The sequence below is a fragment of the Pezoporus wallicus genome, unplaced genomic scaffold, assembly GCF_028554395.1.
Source record: "Pezoporus wallicus isolate ANWC-B61680 ecotype Strahan unplaced genomic scaffold, APGP_CSIRO_Pwel_v1 contig_4901, whole genome shotgun sequence".
Taxonomy (NCBI): domain Eukaryota; kingdom Metazoa; phylum Chordata; class Aves; order Psittaciformes; family Psittacidae; genus Pezoporus; species Pezoporus wallicus.
In genome coordinates, this window is record NW_026640354.1 from 1,688,374 (window position 1) to 1,714,984 (window position 26,611).

The window sequence follows — 26,611 nt, forward strand, 5'->3', positions numbered from 1 at the left end:
CTTACAAACCACTTTTTGAAGTCAAATTCCAATACAAAAAGCCTGGAGCTTTTGGAGTCTGTGTTTGAGTGGAAGGGCACATCTCCATGCTGGTGTAGAAGTGGCATTGATTAATCATAGCAGCACCTGAGCTACCTTTCCAGGAGCTGCTCTGGAGACTAGGAACAGACCTTCCAAAGCAACAAGAAACCTAATGTGAGTTTATTTACCTGTCCAAAACCTGAAGTGACTACCATGTAAATACATCCCAAGCTCAGACATTTAGGATGACATACTCCTCTTCCTAACTGCCTTCAATTGTGTTAAACATATTAGGCTTTTATTTGAAAAAATATTGTTGATCTTTTTTTCCTGCTCAAAGGTTGCCACAGTACTGTGACAATCAAAAGAAATAAGACGTTTCAGTATGATAATTAATACAATAAGCCTGATGAATTTATCATGATTGCTGTTAATGTCATTCCTTGGGCCCACAGTTTGTTCTCATCTTGGTTTTACCTCTTGTATGAAAAGTTACCACTGTTCAGAAGCACACTGCTTTGAAAGTCAAATAGCTGTTATAGAGCTGGTAAGCACCTGGGAAGCTGTAACACCAGACGGATAATTTTAAATTGGAGTCTGAGATGACTATGGCTGGACAGGTGAAGACATTAACTGTGCATTCAAGGAGTAGCAAACCAAGACAGAGATGAAACATCAGCAATGTTTGTGTTGTGGTGAAAGGTAAATATTCTGTAGGATGACTTGTTGTGGGGGTCAGGGAAGGCTGCTCTGGGAGTGGGGTCCTTCTAGACTGTATCACTTTGAGCTGTGCTACTTGGAATGTACTGTTTAGCCAACAATTTTACAACACTGTGACATGTTCATATCAGACTGACAGCACAGAGGGCACTGTAATTCTATAAACAATGTTCTGACACCCCCTTTCATTCCTTTCTCTTGCTTTCTTTTCTTTCCTTCCTTTCTTTCCTTTCCTCCTTTTGACAGTGTTGCTGCTGCCTCCATTTCCTCTTTGAGTTATTGCTGGCATTAATCTCTCCAGGGAGTTATATTGCAAAGCACAAACCTATTGACTGCTGCCTTGATGGCAACATGAAAGATATTCCAAGAAACATACAGACATCTAGACATAAAATGATAGAATTTTGTAAATATATTTTACTCAAATAATTTTTAGGCCAGCTTGACCTGGTATGCCTGGCTACTAACATCACTTTTCAATTCCCTGGGAAAGAAGGGCCAGGAATCATCTAATGTAAGGGTCTCTTTAAATAGAACATATCTTATATTTTACAAGAAGCTGTATCTATGGTCTTTCACAGAAACAAATCCAAAAACAAAAGCATGCATTGTGTGAGATTATTGCCAGAAAGTTGCAGAAATTATGATGTCCTTGGCCCAGCAAAGGATGGCTGTCAGGGGAATGAGGTGGTGTCTCCACCTGCTGCTGCCTGCCAGCCTCTGCTCCCCCCCTAAGGATGAGAAGTGGGGTGGGAGGATGAATGCTCCTCATGCCTTGCCAGGGAGCCATGTGGAGAATTTCTGGTGGGAACCTGGTTGGCAGCAAGGAAAGTTTATGTATTGAGTGTGTGAGCCAGCAGAGAAGACGCTGGGTAAAGTCTAAATATGTCCAGGCAAAATATGCAAGCCAAAGTACATATACACAGAAGAGAGAATGCAGGGCAGCGGGTGGATAAACAGTAGAAGAATGAAGTAGCTGCATAAACATTACTTGAAAACTTCCGACTAGTACAGAAAGGGCTGTGAGGCTGCTTAGATACTTAATGACTTCTAGATATGCATGGGGGTCTCAGTAACCAGTACTGCTACTGATACCTAGGGAGCAGTTCAGGTCACTGACAGGCAACCAAAATGCCCTTGTAATCTGAGCTGGCTGCTCCAGCTGCTCTTCCAGAAGGGCAAGCGTCACATCTGCTGGCCCCTTAGCAGTGTATGGGCTACCCTAAGGTTTGTTGAATGGCTTGAGATGCCTGGTACAGGCAGTTGAATTAAGCTCTTGATCAGCAAAGCAGTGGAGCACAAGGCATAGTTCAGGTTGCCTTTGGTATGCAGCTGGGGCTCAGTCAAGTTGGCTAAGTGCATACATCTATGTTACAGTAGTTTAGGCACTATGGGATATCCTCTGTGGCCTCTCATACATCCCATGTCAGAGGTGCCAGCCCTGTGCAGCTCCTGAATGTCTGTGGTGCCCGTGGTGCCTCAAAATACATAGGCATCTGGATTTCATCCCCCATGGCTGGTGAGCTTTAGGCTCCAGTGACTACATCAACGCTCCCTCTCTGATACGCTAATTGCTTAAAGACCTATAGATAAACCAACATCCAACTTGAACAGCACCCCAACTGTTTACCTAAGCAGCTGCCTATGCTGAAAACTCCTTTGAACTATCCACCCAAGAGAAGAGAGAGTTTTATCAAACTTTATCAACAGTTCGAGGAAGATTATATTGGCTGGATTGAATAAGTTTTTGACTTGAAACATTTCTTGCCAGGAAGCAGCCTATGTTAAAATAGAAAAAGCAGTAACAATTGAAACTGTAACAGAACCGATAGCTTTCTCTGCCCCAAGACATCAGATGGTTTATTTCAAGTATTTGTCAAAGCAGCCTAGCAAAGGAGAAATATTGTTTTAGAAAAAAACCCAAAACTTACTGCTTTTACTATTTGAGGAGCTGTTTGGAAAAATTCATCAAATTAAATTGGAAACTAAATAGTATAGCAATTTTCAGCGCATTTTCTCAGTTCTTGGAGCAGTTCTAATTATTCCTTCAGAGACAGCTCCTAGGGACCAAAATCTATTGCCTGTGTACAAAATCAGGCAAACACAGAACGCATCTCTAAAAATTTACAACTTGACTAAAATCCTAATCCAGAAACCATTTACTCACTTGCTTTACAGTGTTTAAATAGCTGGAGGCTCTTAGAATCATGCTTCAACAGACGAACTGTGTGAATATAATATATGCTTGTCGCTTTCTGGGTTTTGCCAGAATCCCTATAACTTGTATAGACACAGAGCTCAGTAACACAAGAGCTGAAATTTTAAGCAGCCTTTTTATACATAAACATGTACATACTCTCTCTGTCTCTCTATGTGTGTGCATGTATAGGTCTGCATATAAATATACATGTACGTATGTATATCTAACTCAAAGCTCGCACAGATGCTGGGAATCTTAGTCACTGCTGTGAACTGGAAAGGTCACTTGAGCTGTATGAATTCAGAGAATTTGCTCTGGGGAGAGAGTCTGGAAGCGTCAACCCATAGAGCTGCCCAAGTATGGGAAAATAATTCTGGATTATTTTTTTTTTTTATAGGGATGAGCCTGAACAGCAAGTCATGGAGCTAACCCATCCCAAATGCAGTGGAGCTTGAAACCAAGTTATAAATTGACTTCATAGAGAAACAGTCATCCATCTTCTAGAAGGACAGTCAGGAGCCATCTCTCAGGTTTTCACCCCCAGAAAGGTCATTCATTAAAATATTTGCCAGCACTATACTACATGCTTCTCCTTTGCACTGCTCTTACCGACTTGGAAGACTACAGGGCTCACCTGAGTAGCTGTTTGAACTCTCATCTGGATGACCCTTCATCCATGTCTCCCACGTCAACCTGTGCATGAGTATGCCTCCACATTTGATGACTCTTTCAGGTCCCAATTTCATAGGACTGCAGATCAAATCACAGACCTCTGCTTTTTGTGTCAAAGACCCTTGGCTATGTTTGATCCAAATGATGACATTTGTAGAATACATTTCTGAGCTGTGATTACAGAAGCCTCTGTTAACCCATCCCTACCCAAAGCCAGCTGTATGGCTGCAGGAGGAGGAGAGAGAACACACTATCAGTTTGGGAAGGAGCTTGCAGATGTAGAAAAGTGGTCTGAGGGAGTGCTGGAGGAGCAATGAGGGCAGTGCTCTGTGGAGGCACCCTGTGCCTTAACAGCATCAGCTGAAGCCAGTTAGCACTGACTGCTTTTGGGAGAGGTACTCAGCCTGCAGCATAACTTTACTTGACATTTAATGCCTCAGAGCTGTTACCTGTTGAGGGATAATCAGGGTAGTTATAACTTGTACTTACTTACAAGGCACTGAATACAATAGGGTAAACTCCTTTAAGGAATCTTTGTTCTATTTTCTTTCTGTATTTCATTTCCAATTCCTCAAGATGCAGTGGTTGCCCTTGGCAACATTCTCCTGATCCTTTCCAAAATTTACAAAGACAAAATGGCACATTTAAGGACAAACCAGTTTGGTCATTAAATAAACACTCCCTTTTCATTCAGTGGTTGCATCAGAGCCACAGAAAACCTTTTGTCTGTGTAGTTTCCTGGGATTATGGTCATTTTTAGCAGAGCTACTGGGTCTTGCAGCAGAAACCTAACAAGCCCCACTCCCATAGCACAACCCTCTATTAGCACATCCCGGGACATGCTGAGTCCTGCTACTCAGACAACAAGAAATTCTTCATCAAAATACTTGATGAAATGATCCTCTTTGAAGTTCAAAGTTATCCATTTAAAGAAAAAAAATCCACAAAAATATTCTTAATTATTTTTTTAATTCCATACTAGTTTGAAATCTATTACCACAGACTTTAAAAAAAGATTTTAAATGAATTGTATCTCTATAGCTGCCTTCGCAGAAATCTTTAGCTAACATTCTTGAGTGGATGATCCACAACTGCATAATATTTTTGTGCCCACAGGTAGCCTAACAAAAATAGGAAACCAAAATAAGCACAACACTTCACAATGAGAAAAAAATAGTGAGAAAGAGGAAGAAAAAGTTCAATAATTATTCTAAATAAATCGTTAACTTCATCTGCACAGTATTTAATTATGGCAAAGTGAAAATAAAACCTTTCAGACACCAATATTTTCAGGCAATTGACGTATCTTGGCACTTGCACAGCCACATCACAATGAAATAGAGTACCTAAGTCTGTAAAACCTTGGCTGTAAACTTAGATTTTCCAGAGGATGGATGGATGGATATAGGAGAAAACAAATACAATTTGCTTACAGGCTGAAGTGCACATTAGGCAGAGCTATGTGCAAAATATGGCACAGAGGTCAGAAAATATGTCAGTGAAATGTAAGCTGCTGAAGAGAAAAGTCAGTTGGAAAAAGCAATGTGGTAAAGAGGAGGTGATTTGAATCAAGAGTCTGTAAATTTGAGTTAACAAGGGGTTAACTCCTGCTTTAAGAAATTTTTTCAAAGCTATTTTACAAACAGTGTTGGTTTGAAAAAAGGCACATACTCACAGTACCAGTAACAGACATTCGTACTTGTCAAGAAGGAAATGGAAACTTACATAGTAAAAGATGTATAGCAGGGGAGCTAATCTTCAAATTTTGACCTTGTATGTTAAGATTTAAGGATATTGTTGTGACACAGTCACCATTTAGTCCTTGCTGGTGGTACAGTACATCTTCACTCTCTTGATTTCACAGTTTATTATTGTTCTTAACCCTTTTAAGCAGTTTTGCAGAAGAGCAGGAAAGGCTGAATTTGCAAGACAGATCAGCTTGCCAGAGCTGTTACCAACCTGCCTGCTCAGTGCTTAGCCAACCAGAGAGGGATTAAATAAGAATTCATAAATCATTCTGGCCCTAGTTTCTTAATTGCAAAAACAGAGACTGATAAATAGAATTAGTAAACTACCAAACAGCTGTCATGTAACTAAATGTAGTTAAATGAATACCCTAATTTTTACTACAAAGATTATTTTCTCAGCCCCATACCCAAACTACTGAAGTTCCATATTCTGAGTTTAAAGCTGACTGTCCTGGGTTCAGCAGTAGCAGCCATTTTTCTCCTTCTTGGTAGCTGGTGCAGTGATGTGTTTTGACTTTCAGCTCGGGAACAGAGCTGATAACACTGGTGTTTTGGTCTGGCCAAGGACTTTGTGAGCTTCATGCTCTGCCAGTGAGGAGCGGAAGCCGGGAGGAAGCAGAGACAGGACACCTGACCCAAACTGACCAAAGAGGTATTCCATACCACAGCATGTCATGGCCAGGATGTAACTGGAGAGTTACCTGGAAGGGCTGGGACTGCGGGGATGGATGAGGTATCGGTCGGTGCTCGGTCTGGTGGGGTGGGGTAAGTTATCAGTCGGCTGGTGCTGAGGTGTTGTATTCTCTTCCCTTGTTATTCCCTTTATCATTATTATTATTGGTGGTAGCAGTAGTGATGTGTGTTGTACCTTAGTTACTAAACTGTTCTTATCTCAACCTGTGGGAGTTGCATTCTTTTTGATTCTCTTCTCCGTCCCTCCAGGAATAAGGGGAGGGAAAGAAGGGGGGAGTGAGTGAACGAGTTGCCTGACTGGGTTTAAACCACAACACTGACAAAGAAGCAAGAGAGTAAATACTATGCAAAGAAGGGATGAACTCTAGGAAACTAGGGTAAGGTTACCAAAAGAACTTCCTCATCACCTAATGGGGATGTTACCACTTCTATGAGAAGGGTGACACGGAGTATTTCTGAACCCTCAAAGAAGTTCTCCTCAACCCAGGGAGCTGTGTCCTGTGAGGTGAGAACTTCACAGTGATGGATGTGGCAGAGCTTGGCTACCTTCACTGGTGCTGTAAAAAGAGTTTATACTGGTTAAGCCACCTAGCCTCAGCTGTGGGCAACCATGCTGGCACAGGCTGGTGCATGGGCTGCTTTGTTCTTTGCTAACTGACTCTGTGTGCTGCTACAGCTGTTGTGAAAGTGTGCTTCAAATCAGGAGCGCTGCTGCCCAGCCAAGAAGACACTTGGCCTCTGCTCCCAGTGTGTCTCAGCAGAGCAGGTAGAATGCCCACAGATCCAGCTGGATAAGACTTGCAGTCCTCTGCTTCGCCTGAGATCCCATAGTAGCATACCACAGCCTCTTGCCATGCTTGCTGCCCACAGGACCTACCCTGCCTCCTCTAGCACCTAGTATGCTTGCTCAAGTTAAAGTACCCGGTTCACAACACTTGGACTTGAGCTGCTGACCCAAGTTAAAACTGAACAACCAGCTATTCACAGGTCTTTGAAATCAGGTTAGTGAACCTAGATTAAGAAGATATCTTTTTTCCTGTACTAGTAAAGGCATACTCAAGAAGATGCTCTCTCACTTTGTCAGCTTGTTTTGGTGTTGCGAAAACATGAGAGCCCAGGCTCTCATGTACTTGACACCAGCCCGTTCCTTTTCTACCAAAAAGCAATAAGCAAGGCCATTTCTTGCAAACTAAGTGTACATTTGTGTGAGCTGTTTTAATAGCAGCTGCCTGGGAATGTAAAGATAACACGCCCAGCTCTATTTACAGAAGAGGCTGAGGATGTAGCATACATTTACATATCATTATTGTAATAAGGAAGAGTAACTTTCCATGTCTCTGAGCACTTCTCTTGCTTCTAGAAGTTGTGAGGAAGCGACACAGCAAATGGGGAGTCTGTCAGGAAAGAGAATCTGATGTAAAAGAACATACAAACAGAAGGCAGGATATGACCGAAACCCCAGGGGTGGCCGTAAGAAAGCTTATTTTAAATTACCTCTGTAATTGTAACAGTTCCACTTTTTGGTATATTATGTTCCTAGCGGAGATGTAGTTATGGAATTAAGGCAAACATGTTAGGTTAATTCTTGTTGTTCATTCTCATGTTTATTCATACACTGTAGGGTAATTTACCCAAATGTTAATTTCTGGAGTTTCTCACCATAAGGGAGTCAGATATAAGGAAAAAAAAGCAAAATTAGTCCAGGCCTGGCTGTAGATACACCCCACTCCCCCAGTAATTTAAAATAAGTACAAAGCAATCTCCTCTGAAAGGGTATTCTTGTTGGAGAGGGAGACAGGCAGTAATGTGAGCTCTGCTCCTCAGCTAGGAGCTGCTGGGAAGCAAGGGGAGCACATGGCTGACCTAAGGCTGCAGGGTGGGCTGGGGGAGCAGTTACTGAGCACTGCCAGCATGGGAGGGCAGTGGCGGTGCCTCTATGTGGCTGGAAGATACATTCCTTGCAGTGTCCTGGGAGCCTTGCTCTTGTGAGAGAGTCCAATAAAACATCCTAATTATCTCTGTGAATATCAGGTTACTTTAAAAGTCACTTGCTGTACACATGCAAATCTTGTCATTTTGAGGACACAGAGGTGTTTGCAAGGTGACAAGCATTCAAGGAGAAGAAAAAAAGCAAACCACAGCAAGCCAACGGGAACACAAAAGAAACAAGATGTAATATCCCTTCCATGAAAATAAAGTGAGTTGCTTTGCCTAAGTAAAGGTTAGCTCTGTGTCCTCCAGAAGGGAAGACTGATGCTCAGCTCACAACAAAGTAGAACATAGCATCCTGTTCAAGTGAATAATTAACTATTCAAATTTTAAAATGGCCAAGCAGTTGACAGTTGCTAAAACAGGAGCCATTTAGAATGTGCTCGGATTACCAGATTTACTTTGTGTACTTGGAAAATAGGTTCTTCTGGTCTGAAGCAAGACTTTTTTCTTCATTTTAACTTTCCAGTTTAATCAGCAATTTGTATAACGCAGCTAGATCCTTATAAAAGCCCAACAGCAACAACCCATATGTCCTGACTGACTGCTGGCTTTATAGTGACTGGTGGCTGTTTAAACAAAAGATGCTGAGGAATGTATGGGCTGTGGATAAGAGACATCTGACTAACAAGAACTGACTTATGTCTGTAATTGGTCTTACTTATTCATTCAAAGATTGGTGATGTTGCAGGAGGAAATGCTCAAAATCCTGGCCTCAAGCTCTCAGTGTCAAAGTTAATGGTGTCGAGCTCCAAGAACACTTTAACAGCCAACCCTAATTGCAGATACGTAATACTTCTGCCAGGTCTCAATAGCAATTACAAGGGAGGGGGTTTTGAGTTCACTCTCTCTGAGGGCCCTTTTCCAAGAGATTTTTGGGCTGAAACCTCCCAAGCTCCACTGGCAGAGGGCTCCTTCGCAGCCTCTGGGAACAAGGAACCACAAAAGGAACAGACAGAAAAAGCTCATGATAGCCCTAACCATATTTACAGGCAATGAAATGTGCAAAACCCAGCTGGCATGTCAGGACGGTGATCAGCAACTCAGTTCAAAGTATTAGTTATTGAGCCTGGTGAGGTCCAGGAGGCTTATTCATGCAGCAGCTTAGTCAGCTCTGCACCGCTTCAGCCTGTCCCAGACCCAGAGGTATTAGGATCACCATGTGGGGAGCAGAGCAAAATCTGACCAGCCTGAGGGATGGTCTCCTCTTGCTGGAAGTTTCAGCCATATTCATTCCCTCACCTGTATGCTCCATCCACCACCTAGGTGGTGAGGGTCACTTGGACAAGCAATACAGGTTCTAGGCCAATTTTCCAAGTAGCCACCGAGCATAAATGAGTAAAAATGAAAAATTTTCAATTAAAACACAATTACAGCATGTGGCATGGTGAGTGAGCTACACTTACACTTGTCCAAGTGACTGTCTGGTGACTGAGGTGTGCCTTTATCATACAGAAACAAATTTCCCTAACAGGGCACCTCTGGGAAAGGGTACTGTAACTCTCCAAACACTGCTACACCTGCTTCCCCAAAAAGTCCATCCTCTGCCAGTGGTGTGTCGGCTGTTTCAAAATGGCTGCTGTGGCATAAGCTCACATCTTTCCACAGCCATACAAATTATTAACTGAGTACCTTATTAAGCTTAATGCAGGATACAGAGTGATTTAGAGAGCGTGTGAGCTCGTTTTGATACACAGGATGTAGCTGAGCTGTTGATTGATTGACGTTTTGCTACAAGCCTTTGTTTCTGCAAATGCAGTGGAGGGGGATTAGCTCCGAATTCCACCACCGAGCTGCCTTTTATCTTTCAGCCCTCTCACACAGTAACGAATGGGAGCTGTCACTGTTGCATCAGTTCAGTTTCTCTCCTCTCTTACGTATGTAAATGTCAAATCCCGTATGTAAAAGCAGTGATATACAGTAGGCAAAAATCTTTAGAGACGCATTATGGAAAGCTTGGATTACAGCCTGGTAAGAACGTTTAAGAACGTAAGAACAGAAGCAGCATTCCCAAATTCCTTTTTCAGAGTTTTCACAGCCAGTAAATGGAGCTTTAAATTCACACTGAAAATTGATACAATTTGTTTGTTGATACAGTTACCATCATCTGCAGTTGTATAATTTATTATTGCCTACCGCTTCTGGGGATAATAAAAGAGTGAGTGGGTTTTGCAATGTGAGTAAAACATATGAGCACAAAATCTCCACTGGAAATACTGAGTCACTTAATAAACATGTAGACCACAAATTCATTGTACATTATTCATTATGCAGGTTACAGATGGGCCTGAAATAGAGGAGTCTGCTTAGGTTTGTGTGCACATCTTCCAGTGCACACAGGCTCCAGCAGGAAGGAAGGGTGTCCAGCTCTGCATGTCCCTTCAGCTCCTCTCCAAAGACAGAGGCCAGAGGTAAAGCTTGGCTGCAACACACTGTATCCCAGCCACCTCCAGGCCCAGCATCCTGCAGTTTTGTAGGTTTTGGCTGATACCCAATGTAAATGTTGTTAAAGATGTTGTTGAAGGAATAGTGATCGGGTTGTCTGTATTCTTATAAACAACAGATAAGAGATCCAAGATATCACAGCTTCTCATTGAGGCTGGTGTCTCCCTCCGGTCAGCAGAGAAGCTGGCTGGACCTATGTAGCCTGGCCTTCTGGAAGCAATGTAGGCAGAGGCAAAGTCCAGGTATGTCCACAGGGAGGTTTGTCTTTGTCACATAGATGTGCCAGCCTGACACAAGCTGATCAAACATCTGGTAGGACTCTCATCTGACCTTCGGCTCTGAAGGACTGATTCTCACCTGAAAGTAGAGCCTGGACAGCACTCAGCAGGGAGCAAAGCAAGATGCATGTCTTCTCCTTACAAGAATCCCGTACAGCCCCATGGTGAGGCCAGAGGTCAGGACTGGTGACTTTAGCATTTGTTTTAGACCCCTGGGAAGAGAGACATACCTGCAGAGATAAATGCAGGAGATGTGAGTGTGCCAACAGTAGGAAGCAGGGACTGGCTGGCCTCAGAAGTGGCTCTGGAAGTAGGTCCTGCCACAGAGCTTCAGCCAGAGGCATAAGAGCAGTGCTTTACCTCAGCCTTCTCCTCACCTGGTGCACTTGCCTAAACCAAAACGAGCAGAACAACCTGCCTTTTCAAGGCTGGAAACTTGCTCATCTGCTGGGGGGGAGGAAGCCCAAACCTTTGAAGATTACATGTAGCTGTGCCAAGCAGTGACACCTGTCATAACATGAATAAGCTACTAGAGTTTGCATTTGCTATCTGAAATGCATTTTGTAGGTGAAATACATGGAAATTCATGTTCAGTGTAAGCCCAAATGCTAATCCTACATGTGTGAGGGAATAGGAGAAATTGTGAGAGATGTATTCTAAATGAGTGAACCCCACTGTTTTGCTCATTTTTTTTTCTGCTATAGACCACTCTAAGTATTAGATTCCCTGGGATAAGTAACCAGTTGCAGATATAGCCACTGTGGCAGAACTGATAGACATCAGTATAACTCCTCCGTACTGAGGCATTTTTTTACTTTCTCACAATTTTTTGCTGCTGTATTAAAAAAAGCCCATTACTGATGATTTCCAGGAAAAAAATCTGCAAATCATGTTTTCCTTCATTGCATAAGCCCTTAGATTTATCTGTAGATGTAATCATTAAAAATATTTCACCAGTTTCTTTTTTCTTTTTTTTTTTTTTGTTGCAAACGGCCATGCAGTACTGCAGTTGAAATATCTAGAAAGGCTGTCATTTCCTTGGATTGTCATAACTCTGTCATAATAGAACAGGAAAAATACTTAATTGCAACCTTAGTACTGATTTTGCAGACAGTTGTGGTCTGAGATTTAGACAAATGCTCACCCAGCATACAAATACAAGGGCATTCAAGCTCAGGTCCGAAGCATGGCCATTCACTCCATCTGCTATCCCTTTGTGCAGCTGTCAGGGTGCCACCAGAAAGATAGTCAAAAAAACATGATCACCATCTTACTTACAAATCACACTGCAGGCAGTCATATTTTCAGTGCATTTTGCATTCTTCCCCACCTCTTGAAAAGCCACTCATTTGCAGTTGACAACACATCTATCCAAATTCAATCCTACAGCAGTTTCCTAGGTAACTAGTGCTTTGGCACAGAAACCCTCCACACAGCAGAATGAGCCAAAACACCCGTTAGCATTTCCACTTTTCAGTCCTTTCGAAACATGCAAAGACACAAAAACCCACCACAGAAGCATTAAAAAACCCAAACTAAACTAAACCAACCAACAACAAGAAGGCCACTGGCAAGGTATGCTCAGCTGCTCTGTTTAACTTTCATCCAGGAAATTCTGCATCCGTCAAAAATTAGCTCAGATCTGGAGACAAGAGCAATGTAAGGTCTGAACTGTTTCTCAAGGGTTGGACATCTTCTGGTTATCTTCATAGATCCCAAAGACCTTTCTAGACTCTGAGTCATGCCTGTAGTGTGGACAGATATTTCTGAATCATGCTGGGAGCTAATAATTTGAGACTCTGCTTTCATAGCCTCTCTTACCATTGCCAAGTTCCAGTGGGGCCTTACAAGGGCTGCAGGGCAGCAACCATTATCTCCAGCCTATTTGTGTACTTCTGAGGAGGCCTTTCCTCAACTTGCCTTGTAACACTATTCGGTTCAACAATTGCCCTTTTCTTGTCCATTTCTTGGCTGCAGACCTGCACAACTAGTGTGGGATCATGCCACCCCTCATTTCTAGTGCTCTGCACATGGCTGCAGCTCACTAACCATAGGTTACTCTATACATCCCAAGAGAAATCCTCTGCAGTCCCCACTGTGGGACTGGTGTGTAGAGGACTCCGACAACGAGGGAAGGGGCAGAGTGACCCCAAGTTTGTTCTGTCTGCCTCGCTGTAGAGCAGCAAGTGCAGCTGGTTCAGCACTGTGGTTGTGGTTGTAGCAGCTGTGGTGAGGCAGAATGCATTTCCTTGTTCTGCGTGCAAGACAGAAGCAAATTCTTGCCCTCGCCTAATATCCACATACGTTGCATTTAGGCACTGGAAAAAAAAGCTGCAGCCTGAAGCCAGGATCATATTAAAAGAGATTAGGCTGCAAAGCCACACTGACAGCCCTTCCTAGCATTAGCATGCACACACACACACAGAGCTGATCCCTACAAGAAGGTAATTGAGGTGAGGGGGAAACCTGGGAGTGGCTGGCATAAAATGCCCTGAAGGGGAGGAGTGGGCTCAGGAATGTGCATCTGAAGGGTTTGGTCTGGTGTCAACTTCTGTGAACAAGTCCTGCTGAATCTTGCTCACATACCCGAGTGAAGCCAACTCAGCAGGCCTTCGCCAGCCCTGTTCACAAGGAAGTGAGAGGGCTTCACAACTGGAGGCTGTAGCTTGCAGGCAAGGCCCTCCCTTCTCTGCCTGCAATTGTGCTAGTTTGCTGAAGGGCAGCATGTGCACATCAGACTGGAGCATAGTTCAAAAGAAGTAAGTGTTGCCTGCAGCTGTCCTCACTTCAGAGCATGTTATAGCAGGTTAAAGGCTGCTGTAAGCTATGCCAACCACCAGCTCAAAAAGCTTTTCTGGCAACCAAGCATTTCCAGGACATAAAGATACACTAATCATGTTCCCTGGAACAGCCTCTTCTCCAGGAGCTTGTGGAAAAATGCCAGGGACACTTTCTGTTGACCTCTTGTGTCTTGCACTGGAGAGGAGAGCTGCAAGAAGCTGGAAATGTACGGTTAAATGTAGGAAATTTTGTGCTATGACCTAGTGCAAAGCTGCCACAGAGTGGCATTTTGCATCAAATGAGCACCTCCCTCATTGCTCTCTAGCCAAACCCTACTGCTGAAACGCAGTGGTCACTAGCAGGGGACAGCAAAGCATGCTGTCCCCTGCTGATGCTCAGACTTATACCAAGGTGAGCACCATTGTAATTGTGCTGCCCTCTTACATTGCCAACAGCTAGGTTAAGAGTCCTAAACCAGGGCTGCGTGCTGATTTGAGCAGAGGAGCTTTATCACTGGCCTTAGGGCTCAGCCCTTGCACCTTGGCTCTGTCCAACAGCCTGCAGCTGGGCTGTGAGATTGTTCACACCATGCCAGACTGAGCCCAAATCCCAGCAAACTTGTTTTACTCTTTGAGGATGTGGGTAAGCTGAAGGCATGAAGGCTTTAATCAATTCATTTGGCAATTTAAATGCCACAGTAGCTACATGGGGCTACACAAAACAGTCCTGTGCAGTTCCCTGCTTCAGTTCCTTCATGGTGTTGAATGATTTTTTATTGCTCAATCAGCGATTGCTCAATCAAATCAGACCTTGCTCCCCCAAACCCAGCCTGCTTTTTTGTCTGCTCTGACCGAGCAAGACCTTTCCTTTTATGCCCTTCCCGGATGACCTGTCTCAGATAGCAGCTAGAAGAGCAGTACCTGAGTTATCAAACCATTTTGGTTGTCAGCAGTAATATCATCATTTTCTTTCTTAAACTGATTAACATCAAAGTTTAATAATCCTCCAGCACAAGGCTCCACTGGTTGCAAGAAATTCTCCCAATGTATCTGACTTGCAGCTTAATACAAAAGTAGCAAAGGAGTAGTGAGGGTGTACATCACAGTCCAACAATAAAAGTAGCACTCAGGGAACAAAATAAAGCTTGTCACTTAACGAAGCAGTAGCCTGACATTAATCTGTCAGAGCAGCCACTGTGAATAATGCAGGAAGGGGGACAAATGTGCTTTTTTAACACTCCTTAGTAGAACGGCATTGATTTGAGTGAGTTCATAATCACTACTGAATCACTGAAAGGGTAGCCTGTTAAATACAAGCATTATTTCTTTTAATGCTTTATGAATTCTCCTTCAAAGCTTTTGAGTTTTAGATTGTTTAGGGAGCTCTCACGCAAAACCCACTGACACGCACAAGCAGCGATCACACACCCAGTTCACTGCATCCAAACGTATACATCCAACACTTGGAAAAAACACTACAGCTTTTTTTCTAATTTTATTTCTTCCTCATATTAAAGTACGTGACAAAGCAGGCTTCCGCTTTTCTGCACTACAGCAGAGATCTCTGCGATCCCCGGCTCCGAGGCAGGCAGTGCTGCCCACCGAAAGCTCCGCTCCCGCACCGCGCTGGCAGCCTCTGCACTCAGGGGGGCGCCGGGTAACGAGGCGGTGGTGCGAAGGGCCAGGCACCCGGGCCTAAAAGTTAGACTCAGCCCGAGAGACGAGAGAAGCTGGGCGAAGCTGAGCCCGGCGGAGCAGGAAGCCGCCCATGGGCGAAGGAGCCCAGCGGCCCTGCTGCCGGCCTGCCCGCTTCACGCGGTGCTGGGGCGCCCTCCGGCGGCCTCAGGGGGAGCGGCGGGAGGTGGGGCGGGGCAACGGCCGCCCTTCCGTGGGGCGGCTGGCTCACCTGGATAACGCGTTTAAGGGCTTTCTGTCGTTTTCCAGTGTTTGCAAGCAGCCTGAAGGCAGCCGGGCGCTTCCCTCGATATTTCCTTAAGGGAAAAATACAGTTCTCTAAATAAACAACACTATTTGCAAGAGTCGGCTCACTAGCGATCGCCTTCAGTGGCAGCTTTTCCACCTTGCTGTCCCTCAGCTGCCACCACCAGCACCATTACGCTGGGCCAGGTGCTGTCACAGCCCAGAGCTGTGCTCCATGGCTGATTTCCTGAAGTGGACGGCTTTCCAGAACACGGCAGGTTTTGGTCTTGTTTAATGAGGCATACGCTTCACGAAAACAAAACTGATGCTCACCTACACGCCAGACAAAATCCTCTGGTCATGGCTGTCGCACCCTGGCTGGATGTGCTGCCATGGTTGCCACTGTCACCATCACTGCGCACATCACCGCCTCCTTACAGAACATAAAGCGCTGTGCTTTGTGCAGCTGGAATTGCTGGCTGTCCTGCTTTGTTCGGGGCTACTGTCACTGAAAGACCCTCTCCACGCTGCGCGTATCGGTCACTTTTTGTCACAAAAGGACTTTGGGGGCAGTCTTATTGAAATCAGTGGTGAAATTCCCACATTCTTCAGCCCAGATGATGCAAATCCAGAGGAGGAGGGAATAGTGATCTTAAACCAGCCATGTACAAATTGAAGAGCAGCCCCAGAGAGATGAGGTATTCAACAAACTTCCTCTTTTCCTCCATTCACCTTCACTTGCTAAGAAAAAGTAATTGTTAACAGGTCTAATAGGCATTCTCTGGAGATAAGATATAGCTCTGAACTGCTCAGGCAAACAAGTGGTGGGAGAATCAGGCTAAGATTAGTGCTGGGGGACATACCCACTGAAAGAATAAAGGGAGAAGAAGGTTAAGCCCTGAAGAGTGGCTCACTGCCATGGCAACGTATCTCCTCCTCCTTTGCATTTTGGGATTTGTTTTAGGGAATATCTGAATGGCATTAACAGAAACCTAACAAAGAAGCCCACACATAAAGCGGAGCTGAAGGATTCTACAGATAGCACAGCAGTGACTTGTGGTGCAGCTGTAACTCAATTCTGGTTCAACCTTTTCAACAATAGAAAACCCGATGGGTTTCTTCCCCCTGTCTTTTCATGCCCATGATTAATGATAAAGTCCTGAGGGCTTAGGGGAGGTGTGTTTGTATTTTAAGATGAATGGTTTAGGAATGGTCTTTTCTACAAACAGGCTTTGGAACCAAGTGATCTGCTGGCAGCACTAGAGCAGAGCAACTGAGAGCTGAGTCCGGGCACCAGACTACACAGAACTTTGCTTCATAGTTTGCAGGAGCAATGAAAAGGGAAGGGGTGAAAGGAGGGAATCAGCATGTCCCATGTTTTCTAGGACAGCCGACACTGTACTTTGTCCCCCCAGATCTTAGGGCTTTTTTCCTATTGGTAAAAAAAAAAGCAAAAGAGGTCAACAAGCCACTCTTAAACTGCCTGTGAGAAGCTTGTTGATACTCCCTATTCCCAGCAATTACAGCCTTTATGTGCCTTTTGAGACTAGATACAGAGCCATTAGCTTACTTTTCCTTTGCTGAGTAACTTCTAGAGTCACCCATAAGAAAGGAAAAACCGTGCATCATAACTTTTTGTAAGCCCTGCTGCCACTAGATAGTCTATTTTCAATGCTGAAGTAATGAAGTTGGGCCAGATCCTTTGACCCGTCAAGAAGAAATGCCCTGACATCTGTGAGGTTTTCAGAAGCTGGCCACTATTCTCTTGGGAGCTTTCAGTCAAAAAGACAGGAGCTGAGCAGTTATCACAGAATCACAGAATCCTAAGGGTTGGAAGGGACCTCAAAAGATCATCTAGTCCAACCCTCCTGCAAGAGCAGGGTAACGTAGAGTACATCACACAGGAACTTGTCCAGGCGGGCCTTGAATATCTCCAACGTAGGAGACTCCACAACCCCCCTGGGCAACCTGTTCCAGTGCTCTGTCACTCTCACAGTAAAGAAATTTTTCCTGATGTTCACATGGAACCTCCTATGCTCCAGTTTACACCCATTGCCCCTTGTCCCATCACTGGACATCACTGAAAAAAACCTAGCTCCATCATCCTGACACTCACCCTTTACATATTTGTAAACATTGATGAGGTCACCCCTCAGTCTCCTCCAAGCTAAAGAGTCACAGCTCCCTCAGCCTCTCCTCATAAGAGAGATGTTCCATTCCCCTAATCATCTTTGTAGCTCTGCGCTGGACTCTTTCAAGCAATTCCCTGTCCTTCTTGAACTGTGGGGCCCAGAACTGGACACAATATTCCAGATGCGGCCTCACCAAGGCAGAGTAGAGCTGTAACAAGACAGTCTTCCATATGGTTTGGAAGCATTATTTTCTTATTGTAATTGTCATTACTTTCTTTTGGGTTGGCTGTTCATTCCTGAGCACTCAAGGGTTGCTCTGTTAGTCTCAGACTCTGTCACTCTGGAAAAAATGCAGCCCTTCCGAAATTCTACAATGAAGTTCTTTGGGTCTGTCTTGGTTCCTTTGGCTGCAGCTTTAACAAAAAGCAGTTCATGGATAATGCTGCTGCCAGCTTCTAACGGCCTTTGCTTAGTAACTAAGTATTTAGAAAACATTTTCCTCCTTATTGAAAACAGTAATTGATCTCTTTTGATTCTTAAATGCTACTGTAGTACTGCCATGTTTGCACTGCATGTGGACACTGTTTCTGAAGTATGCAAATAATTATCAAAACTGATTTTTTTTTTCCCCCAGTATATACTATGACATTTACTTGAAGTTCTGTTTTACAGTATTTGTTTTATTTGCAAATCTTATTTTATCGGGTTATATTGCATGACAAGGTTTCTTAAAATATCTGTGACTGTCTTACTGACCCTTGTATGAGACATCTTTTCTATGAAAGACTCTTTTACAGGGGTTGGTATAAACTGAAGGAAACAGAAGCGTCCTGCTTAGGTGTGTGGCTCAGGAATTTTTTCTTGGCTGTAGCTGGAATACACTGACGAAGTTTACTATGGAAGGTATTGCTTCCTGGTACTTGTCAATGTAAAAAAGACTTTGGGAGTCAGGACAAGAAAATCTTATTATGTCATTTAAGTCTCTGAGGACCTAACTACTGCCTTTTCCATATTTATGTTCTACTCTTTCCGTATCTATGTAATGTCTCTGAAATGGGGAAATTACACCTACCCCCTTTTTATTTATCACATAATCCAAGTGCAGAGACTGATACCTAGGTTCTCAAAGTCACTCACATATATACATCTCACTGATATGAGAAGGAAATTGAAAGTAAAATCTTCACCTACATGAATTACTGCAGACATCATAGTGATAATCCATTCAGATGGTCATATCACACAGCCTTTCACCAAGTGCTTACCCAATTGGTCACTACTGATATATAACTGCATTTTATCAGGGCTCTGAAATGGTAGACACGTTCAATGTGATTAGAATGAATAATTCTGAGTTGTCCAGGGAGCACTGTAACAATGAACTGCTGCTCACCACCTTCTGAAGGTAATTTTTTCAGAGGCCACCTGTAAGAATCTGTGACACCCCCAGGTGACTCACATCTAGCAGCCAGCAGCTGAAACCTTCAAAAGACTCATATCTCTAGAATGCCCTTCCTGCACTAGCAAGACATAAATATAGCTGTCTAATATTTGACTTACCTGAATTGCTGTACCGATACACTGTAGTCTACAGATTCTGACTTTTTACCCTTTCCTCAGTTATTACTACTGTTGAGCATGAGACGCTTTGACTCAACAAGGCAGAATGTGCAAGGTTTTATGTCCTTATGCACAACTACAGCTTAAATGATAACAGTGATGAGAAAATATCCAACCACGGGGCACTTCATTAGACGCTAGGCTGTGCATTCAGAAGCTCAACCACCATTACCAGCTAGACTCTAGCAGGAGTGAATCCAGATTCCTCTCCTATCTCTGGCACCTTAGGTAGGAGGAATTTCGACCACAAAACTCAGAACATTTGATCTATGTGACATGCCTGCCACACACAACTTCTTTCATAACCCTGGTATTTAACTACCAGCATACATGGTCATCTGTGCAGACACTGAGAAAATACACACATGACCTGTGCATTTTCTTTTTCTCCTAGAGAGAAGTGAATGAGGTGGGAGTGAAGTATTAATTGAGACTCATAATTCTTGACAGATGCTAGCGGAGTTCTTAATCACCCAAGATGGCCAGAACATTCATTACCTGACTTGGGAAATCACATTTTTTCAACAACAACCTGCTTCCTTGCAGATTGCTTTCCTTCTGTGTTTGCAGAATTATAGTAGGGTAACACGGAGGGAGGGTTTAGGGCTCTAAAGGGAAAGCCCTATTCTGTCTGCCATGACTTTCTTCATTTAAGGCAAAAAAAGGGTGTAAGTTGCATAATCCTTTTTTCCTAGAGTTAAATGGGCTGTGAACAGTAGAGTAGCAACTACACAGGAGCAGCAAACAGCCAACTTCATAGGGGACAAGTCTCAGGCTGTAAGTACAATCTTGGAATATGCAGAACAGTCTCTGAAGATCCACTTTGAACTTTTCTTCTATGCATAACATATCATACCTGGACTGCTATTTGTTTGTGAGAACAGGCAATGAAAGTGCATGTATCACTTACTCGGGAATTACAGTGGAATAAGACCATAAAGCTCTGGTTTGTCCTACCCACTCACAGAAGTTCTGATGTCCCTCTTTCACAAAGGTCAAGGCAAAAATCTTCTCCTCTGCCCACAAAGAGGGACACTAAATTTGCATTTCAATATAAAATTTAGAACATTAACTCATCATTAACATTAACTGCCTGATTGTATGATGGGAATTATGAGTTTGATATCTTTGCTCTTCCCCTGCCTATGACATATAAAGCTGTACTGCATTCTCAAGGGAAAATCAGGAGGGAAATAAAGCTGATTTATCTGTGTACTATAATCTCAGCATTCAGCAATGAGTTTTTAAAAGGCAGCAGTCCCTGGGAAGGGAGACCAGCACACAACTCTGTCCTAGGACAGTCTACTACATTTCTGAAATCTCTGCATATGCAATCCCTGTTCATCAGAAACACCATAAACAAAATAGTTCAGTGTGTTCTTTTGCTGCCATATTTTCTGTGCCCTAGGGGGAGATCAGAAATGCTTAACTTTGGTTATATGATCAAGATCAGAAAGGAAAAGATATCCTGGTAATGGACACAATATCAAAGCCACGAGATATATGAAATTGATGGCTTTTTGCAACAGTGTGACAAATTCTGTATCAGAACATCACCCCTACCACACAGAAGCAGAAATATAACATGCCTTTTTGTTAAGAGATTGACCATGTTTAATTATTCATTTTTTTTCAGTAGCTTAGCCATGTATTCAGTTAAATAAAGTAATAAACAAAAGTGTTCCAAGTGAGGTGATATTGTCTTTATGTTATTTTTAAATTGTGATCCGGTACCTGCGGGACATGGAAAACTAAAAATTAAACAAAGTACATAATCTTTGCTTTTCTAACAAAATTTAGCGCCAAATTCTGCTCTCAAGTAAATTTCTATGAAGCTTTGTCCATAACGGCATTACACTACAACGGTCTATATCTGGGTTTAAAAAGCGCAAAACTTCAGGAGTTGTGCTCATGTCTCCAAGGCTCAGCACATACCAGATGGAGAGCAGTTGCCTGGCTCTAATACACACTGCCCCACTGACCCAGTGCAAGCAGTCACAGCATTGCCCAACTTCAATAAACTGATTGGATGTCAACAGATGGTAATTTGGCTACATTTGTTTCTTGACTTCAATTTGTCTGCTTCAAGGAATGAGAGCACAATTTGGCTCCTTTCTCAGTGAAAAGGAAGCCAACCAAACATGACTTTCACCAGGCCTCAGCTTCTGGCCCCAGATTTCAACATACACTATTACAGCAATCAAAAAACCATAGAAATCACTTATCATTTTACTGTTCCTTAACACATTTCACACAGTCCTGCAGTGAGCAGAATCACAGATGAACCCCAGGACATACAGAGAGCACAACTACTACACTGGACATGAAAAGGAAATTTTATTAAACATGTTTACGTAACATGAGCTGGAATTTCATTTAAAAGCACAGGGGAGTGTTAAGACAAGTGGTTGAAATAGAAAGATACTATCGAATTATAACTAGTTGGTTTTTGGCCACTAAGACAGAACAGGATCTAGTAGTAGTGCACCAGTTCTTAAGTTCTTCCTGCTCAGCAGGTCGAGCAGTAACCAATCTGTGTCCTATGGAAAGATGGGCAGAGTAATTCCCACGTGTTGAGTAATAATAAATAGTTCACTTGGTGCAGGCAGTATGTCTATGGATTAAAACCTAGTGTGTACACAGTTTCTACATGTGTTACAGCCCCACAGTAGGAATCTACACCAAATAGTTATTAGAAGGAATTTGGTCCATACTACATCACGTTTTCCATAGGGTAAAAAATAAAGTCCATCTATAGACATTTAGCACCAGACTCACTGACCTAGCCTGGCTAAAACCTGCAAAATGTCTATAAGAAAAATGGATGGCTTAGATTTCTTGGTTACTTCAGTATAGTAAGTACGAGCAAACTGTACAAGTACATGCAACATACAAGCTGGCCTATGTGGAACTAACATACATTATTAAATAACCTTTTTCATCTCTTTTTACAAAACGTGCATGCAGCTTTGAACAGTTCCAAGTCATGCTGCTCTATTTGTGTGATCACAAAATTGAATGGCCTGTAAAAGGAGGGGAAACATATCAATGCACCTGCAGGAATCTGCAGTTGTTCGCACATTTACAGAATATCACAAGGGATTTCGAGGCCAAGAAGAACTCAAATGAATAAAAAGCAAATTGAAATTTGAATTATTATTTTTTTTCTCCAAAAAAGTAAGATATCTTGCGTTAAAAAATCAAGCCTTGTGCTTGCATCAATCTCAAAGAAATGTAAACTAAAATTTGATAAAAACATTAGTAAGTGCAGAATATTTCAACTGGAATTTCCAGTGAAACATTGAACAACTCATACCATGCTCTATCCAGGGCAGACAGGTGCGTCTGAAGCGACACACATCAGAGAAGCCTGGGTACAGCTGAAAGTGTCATATGCTCAATCCATTCCTGGTCAACATTTTGGGAAGTCAAATATACATTTATACACAGAAATGTAAATATTTCCTCTCCACTTCTAGGAGGAAAATTGCATTACCAGTAACATATTCAAAGTCAAAATTAAGACCAAAGCTGCTTTTACCAGTCCCCAGCAGTAGTTGCAGAATTCTTCAAAATTCTTCCATGCAAAACATCACCAACATAAAGTTATTATATATAATGCAAACATATCTGCTTTGTACAAAGAAAAAGTGGTACCGTGATGATTATTTATTTTTTAGAATCTAACCTAGGTTGGTCATTTGTTCTGGGTCTCCACGTGAGCGACTTGGAAGTACCAGAACTGAGAAACAATTTGAACTAATTGCTGGAATTGTAACTGTGGCTGTTTGTTGAATACTTTAACGATGCTTACAGAGATATGCTTCAGCCCTTTTTTGGTTGGTTTAGAAAAAGAAAGGAAGGGTCTCTGTTAGCGTTGTGAGGACTTCTACAAAACTAGTGGAATCACATGGCAAAAAACTAGTGGAAGTGACAAGTACAGAAAAAAACCTGCTGAAACACCAGGAAGGTAATGCTGCTTGGGGGCTCTGTCAAAGTGTGAGAATTACAACATCGTTAGCAGAGTGAGAGCTTCCAGTCTGGGTCATCTTTGACTTAGGTCGAATCTAAAGGTCTCTCTCTCTCTTTTCTTTTTTTTGTTTGGATCATTATAAGCATCTGTGATAGCCGCTAATAGATTTGCCGTATGAGATATACCTTTGTTCTGTCAATTAAAGCCATCTCTAGACAGACAGACATATGTTTGGATAACTACTACAAGCGAAAACAGAAGTGATTGTCTCTCTCCAACAGTGTTTTTTGATCATGTGAATATCTGGTTCCAATTGTTATCCTGGATGATGTTTTTATCAGACAGCACCTGCTACTATGATCTAATACAGGGAGGCCCGGTTGAACTTTCCAGAGATGACTGAGAAGCCCTGCGTGTCAGGGGAGTCAAGGTTGGATCCACTAGTGATGAAGGTGGAAATAATTTATACCAGCCTATTACCACACTGGACAGATCCAGTTCCTCCAGAAGGATCTGGGCAACTCCCATGAAGCATTTGTGGTCCATTCGGCCATAGTCTCCCCAAACTATTACCTGGAAGAACATAAAATACAAGTTCAGCATTGTCCTCAAACCCTCACTTATACGCTCACTCCTGCTAAGTGCAGCGTAAGGAAAATGTTATTCTTAAGGGTGAATGATTGCTCCCTCTTGTGGGAAAACCTAATGGCAGGACAGGAGCAAGAGTCAACAAAAGAGAAATGTTTAATACAGCCAGACATTTTGCAGGTCTGAAACCACAAGCCACAAGGATGTGTTCGCTGGCATTTATAAAATTAAATGCGTACTGAGTTGGAATAGGTTTACACATATTGCTTAAACTTAAGTAAACATGCAAGCACTTCTCCAAATGGTAGCCTAAAATGGGATTGAGAAGGAACTGACCTGAAGGACTTTACCCTGTGGACTTTCATCAAAAACCAGTGTCTGCTGGTACAAAGGATCAAGGGTCTTCCGTGCAATTCTTGTCTTCTTCTTAGCTATACATGCTCCATTTTCCAATAAATACACTTTGACATATGGAGCTGCAAACAGAACATCATGAATTTTATGTCTGGACTTAAAAACTTCTACATTGCCCATCTGAGCTGGAGGACAAATGCTTTAAAAGGGAGCTGAGCGGAAAGAAAATGGCACGTTAACTTCACTTTATAATCTGAATACAGTTATATTTGTAAAATAAATGATACAGCCCATAAGAAATCAATTTGCTTTTTATAAACTTTGAATGTAAGGATCTGAAATGTTACTAATAACAATTACGTTTCATATCTGTCATTTAAAAACACTTTCTTTTGCCAGGAATTAACTGTCACTGAGAGCCATTTGGGAGTCTCTATGTATGTTTAGGGGTCAGAGATATTTCAAAACAAAAGTCTTTGATGCTTCATTGAAAGGAATTTTTAAAACTAAGTGGCTCTGATAATATAGACATTAACTGCTCTTTCATCTTCAGCTGCTAAGGGGGTTTTAAAGTAATATATTAGCAAAATGTTATCTAAAACAACTGTTCCAGTTGTTAAGGTAAGCAGTGGCTGTGGCAGTGATTATAAATCTACTCTAATAAGGATATCTATAAATAACCAGAACTTTCAAATATGACCTTATAAAATGATACAGTATTAAATCTCATTCATTATACAAATTATTGACATTGTCACTAGCTTAACCTGCTGTCTTCTTGAAGCACTGCTGCATGCAAAAGATCCTGGCATGTGGGTCTGTTAAGCTGTTTGTTCAATGCACTTTCCTTTGCTTTCCATCTCTTGTTTTGATGTGGAACAAACACATAGGACTTCATCTACATCGACAGAGCCTCTCTGATATATACGACTTGCCTAAGATCTTTTTTTTATTTGCAGAAGTATTTCTGCAAATGTCCCTTCCAGAACAGATGTTTTCTTGCTGAAAATCATTCTTTTAAAGGTGGCACGCAACTGGCAGATGCAAGGTGGTAAGAAGTGGACATCAGTAGCAAGGATATACCTACACACACATTCATTGCTGAAAAGCAAGCCAAACAAATGCAAATGTAATGAGGAGCTCAAACAGCTGATCCCCAGTTCATCAGCATATTTCATATTCTCATTTTCTGTTTATACACTGTCTATTTTTTCCCTTACCTGGGGTAGATTTGGAGCCAGGTTTTTGTGTGAGGCCACGGGCTCTGATGACTTCTACTTCTAACTGGCCTTTTTTGTCCACCATTCCAATCTGGATGTCACCTGACAGGGAGAAGAACGCAGACCATGTTTTAGAGAAGCACTACAGCCCAGGAGATAGGTGAGAAACAGAAAGACTAGTTTTCTGCTAGTCTGCTGCATCAGAGTGCTTGTCACCTCTTTTCCTGATCCATTTAATTTCTCCATTCTTAAAGCAGAGCTAAAATATGTATACTTAGGGTGCACGGTGCCCTTTCTTCTTGTATGGCTTATACCAGAGCACAGTATTTTTGACCCATGGAGGCATGCAAATTTACAGCAACACTATGGTATAACCACCACACCTGTAATTTTGCACTGGTGAATTCTCTAGAGACTTCCTACCTAAGATTTGCCCCAGTGTGCCAGTCATTGACATGTGCAGCCCTGAGAGGAGTCCCACGCTCAGAGAACCTAAACCCCAAACTCACGTTCAGAAATCCCTTCAGCTGGAAGTTTCTGCTCCCAAGCTGAGAGCAAAGAGCTAACAGTACAAAGGGTTCATGTCTGATGAAACAGGAAGGAGGACTGCTGGTGGAGGCTAATGTTGAAACCACCTTCTTTAACTACAAGTGCCTGACTAGATCCTCAGCATGAGTCAGAGGCACCAGCCAGAGTAGGCACACAGTCATAGCAAGGCTTCAGAGAACGATGGCCAGCACCCCAGGAGCTCAGAAGAGTTGTTTTTTTTTAATCTGAAAAAGTCTCCAAAAAGTACAGGGGTGACAATTTTCCCTTTTTTAATCAATATTCCACACACATTTTTTATGTGAATAAAATGAAGCACCATGTTAAAATAAGAAGCTGCTTTTGCTACTAAACAGTTAAACTTGCTTCCCTTCCTAAGTTCTGACAAATGACATTAGCTGCAGAAAAAGGAAATTGCTTGCTCTGAAACCAAGCACTGTTCTGATCTAGGTCAATAAAATGCAAGGGAAGTCAACTACAGGGCGATGCTCAGAGCATTGTATCTCTATGGTTTTATGTATCATGGAATCAGCTGGGTAGAAATGTAACAGGCCATGTAGAATAACAAATTAACCATATAACATGGTCAGCTATGTGATGCCGTGCAGATAAATGAACTATACATATATCCATGAAGCAAGTGAGTCTGTATTTGACATGTAAACCCTGATTGTCTGAAAAAAAAAAAAGAAACCAGTCACAAAGAGTCCTA

At 42.5% G+C, this 26,611-nt stretch overlaps 1 protein-coding gene across 28 annotated transcripts in view; it reads right to left on the reverse strand.

The window, feature by feature from the left end:
• Positions 1-21,536: 21,536 nt before the first annotated feature.
• Positions 21,537-26,611, reverse strand: part of RIMS1 (regulating synaptic membrane exocytosis 1) — a 302,937-nt gene continuing 297,862 nt past the window's right edge. For all 28 annotated transcript variants that reach the window (XM_057418891.1, XM_057418890.1, XM_057418888.1 and 25 more), the window contains 3 exons: positions 25,354-25,455; positions 24,116-24,255; positions 21,537-23,764 (listed from right to left, as the gene is read on the reverse strand). In XM_057418891.1, the coding sequence (XP_057274874.1) occupies positions 23,546-23,764; positions 24,116-24,255; positions 25,354-25,455 (461 nt within the window). In that variant the 3' untranslated portion in view covers positions 21,537-23,545. The remainder of the gene's footprint in view (positions 23,765-24,115; positions 24,256-25,353; positions 25,456-26,611) is intronic.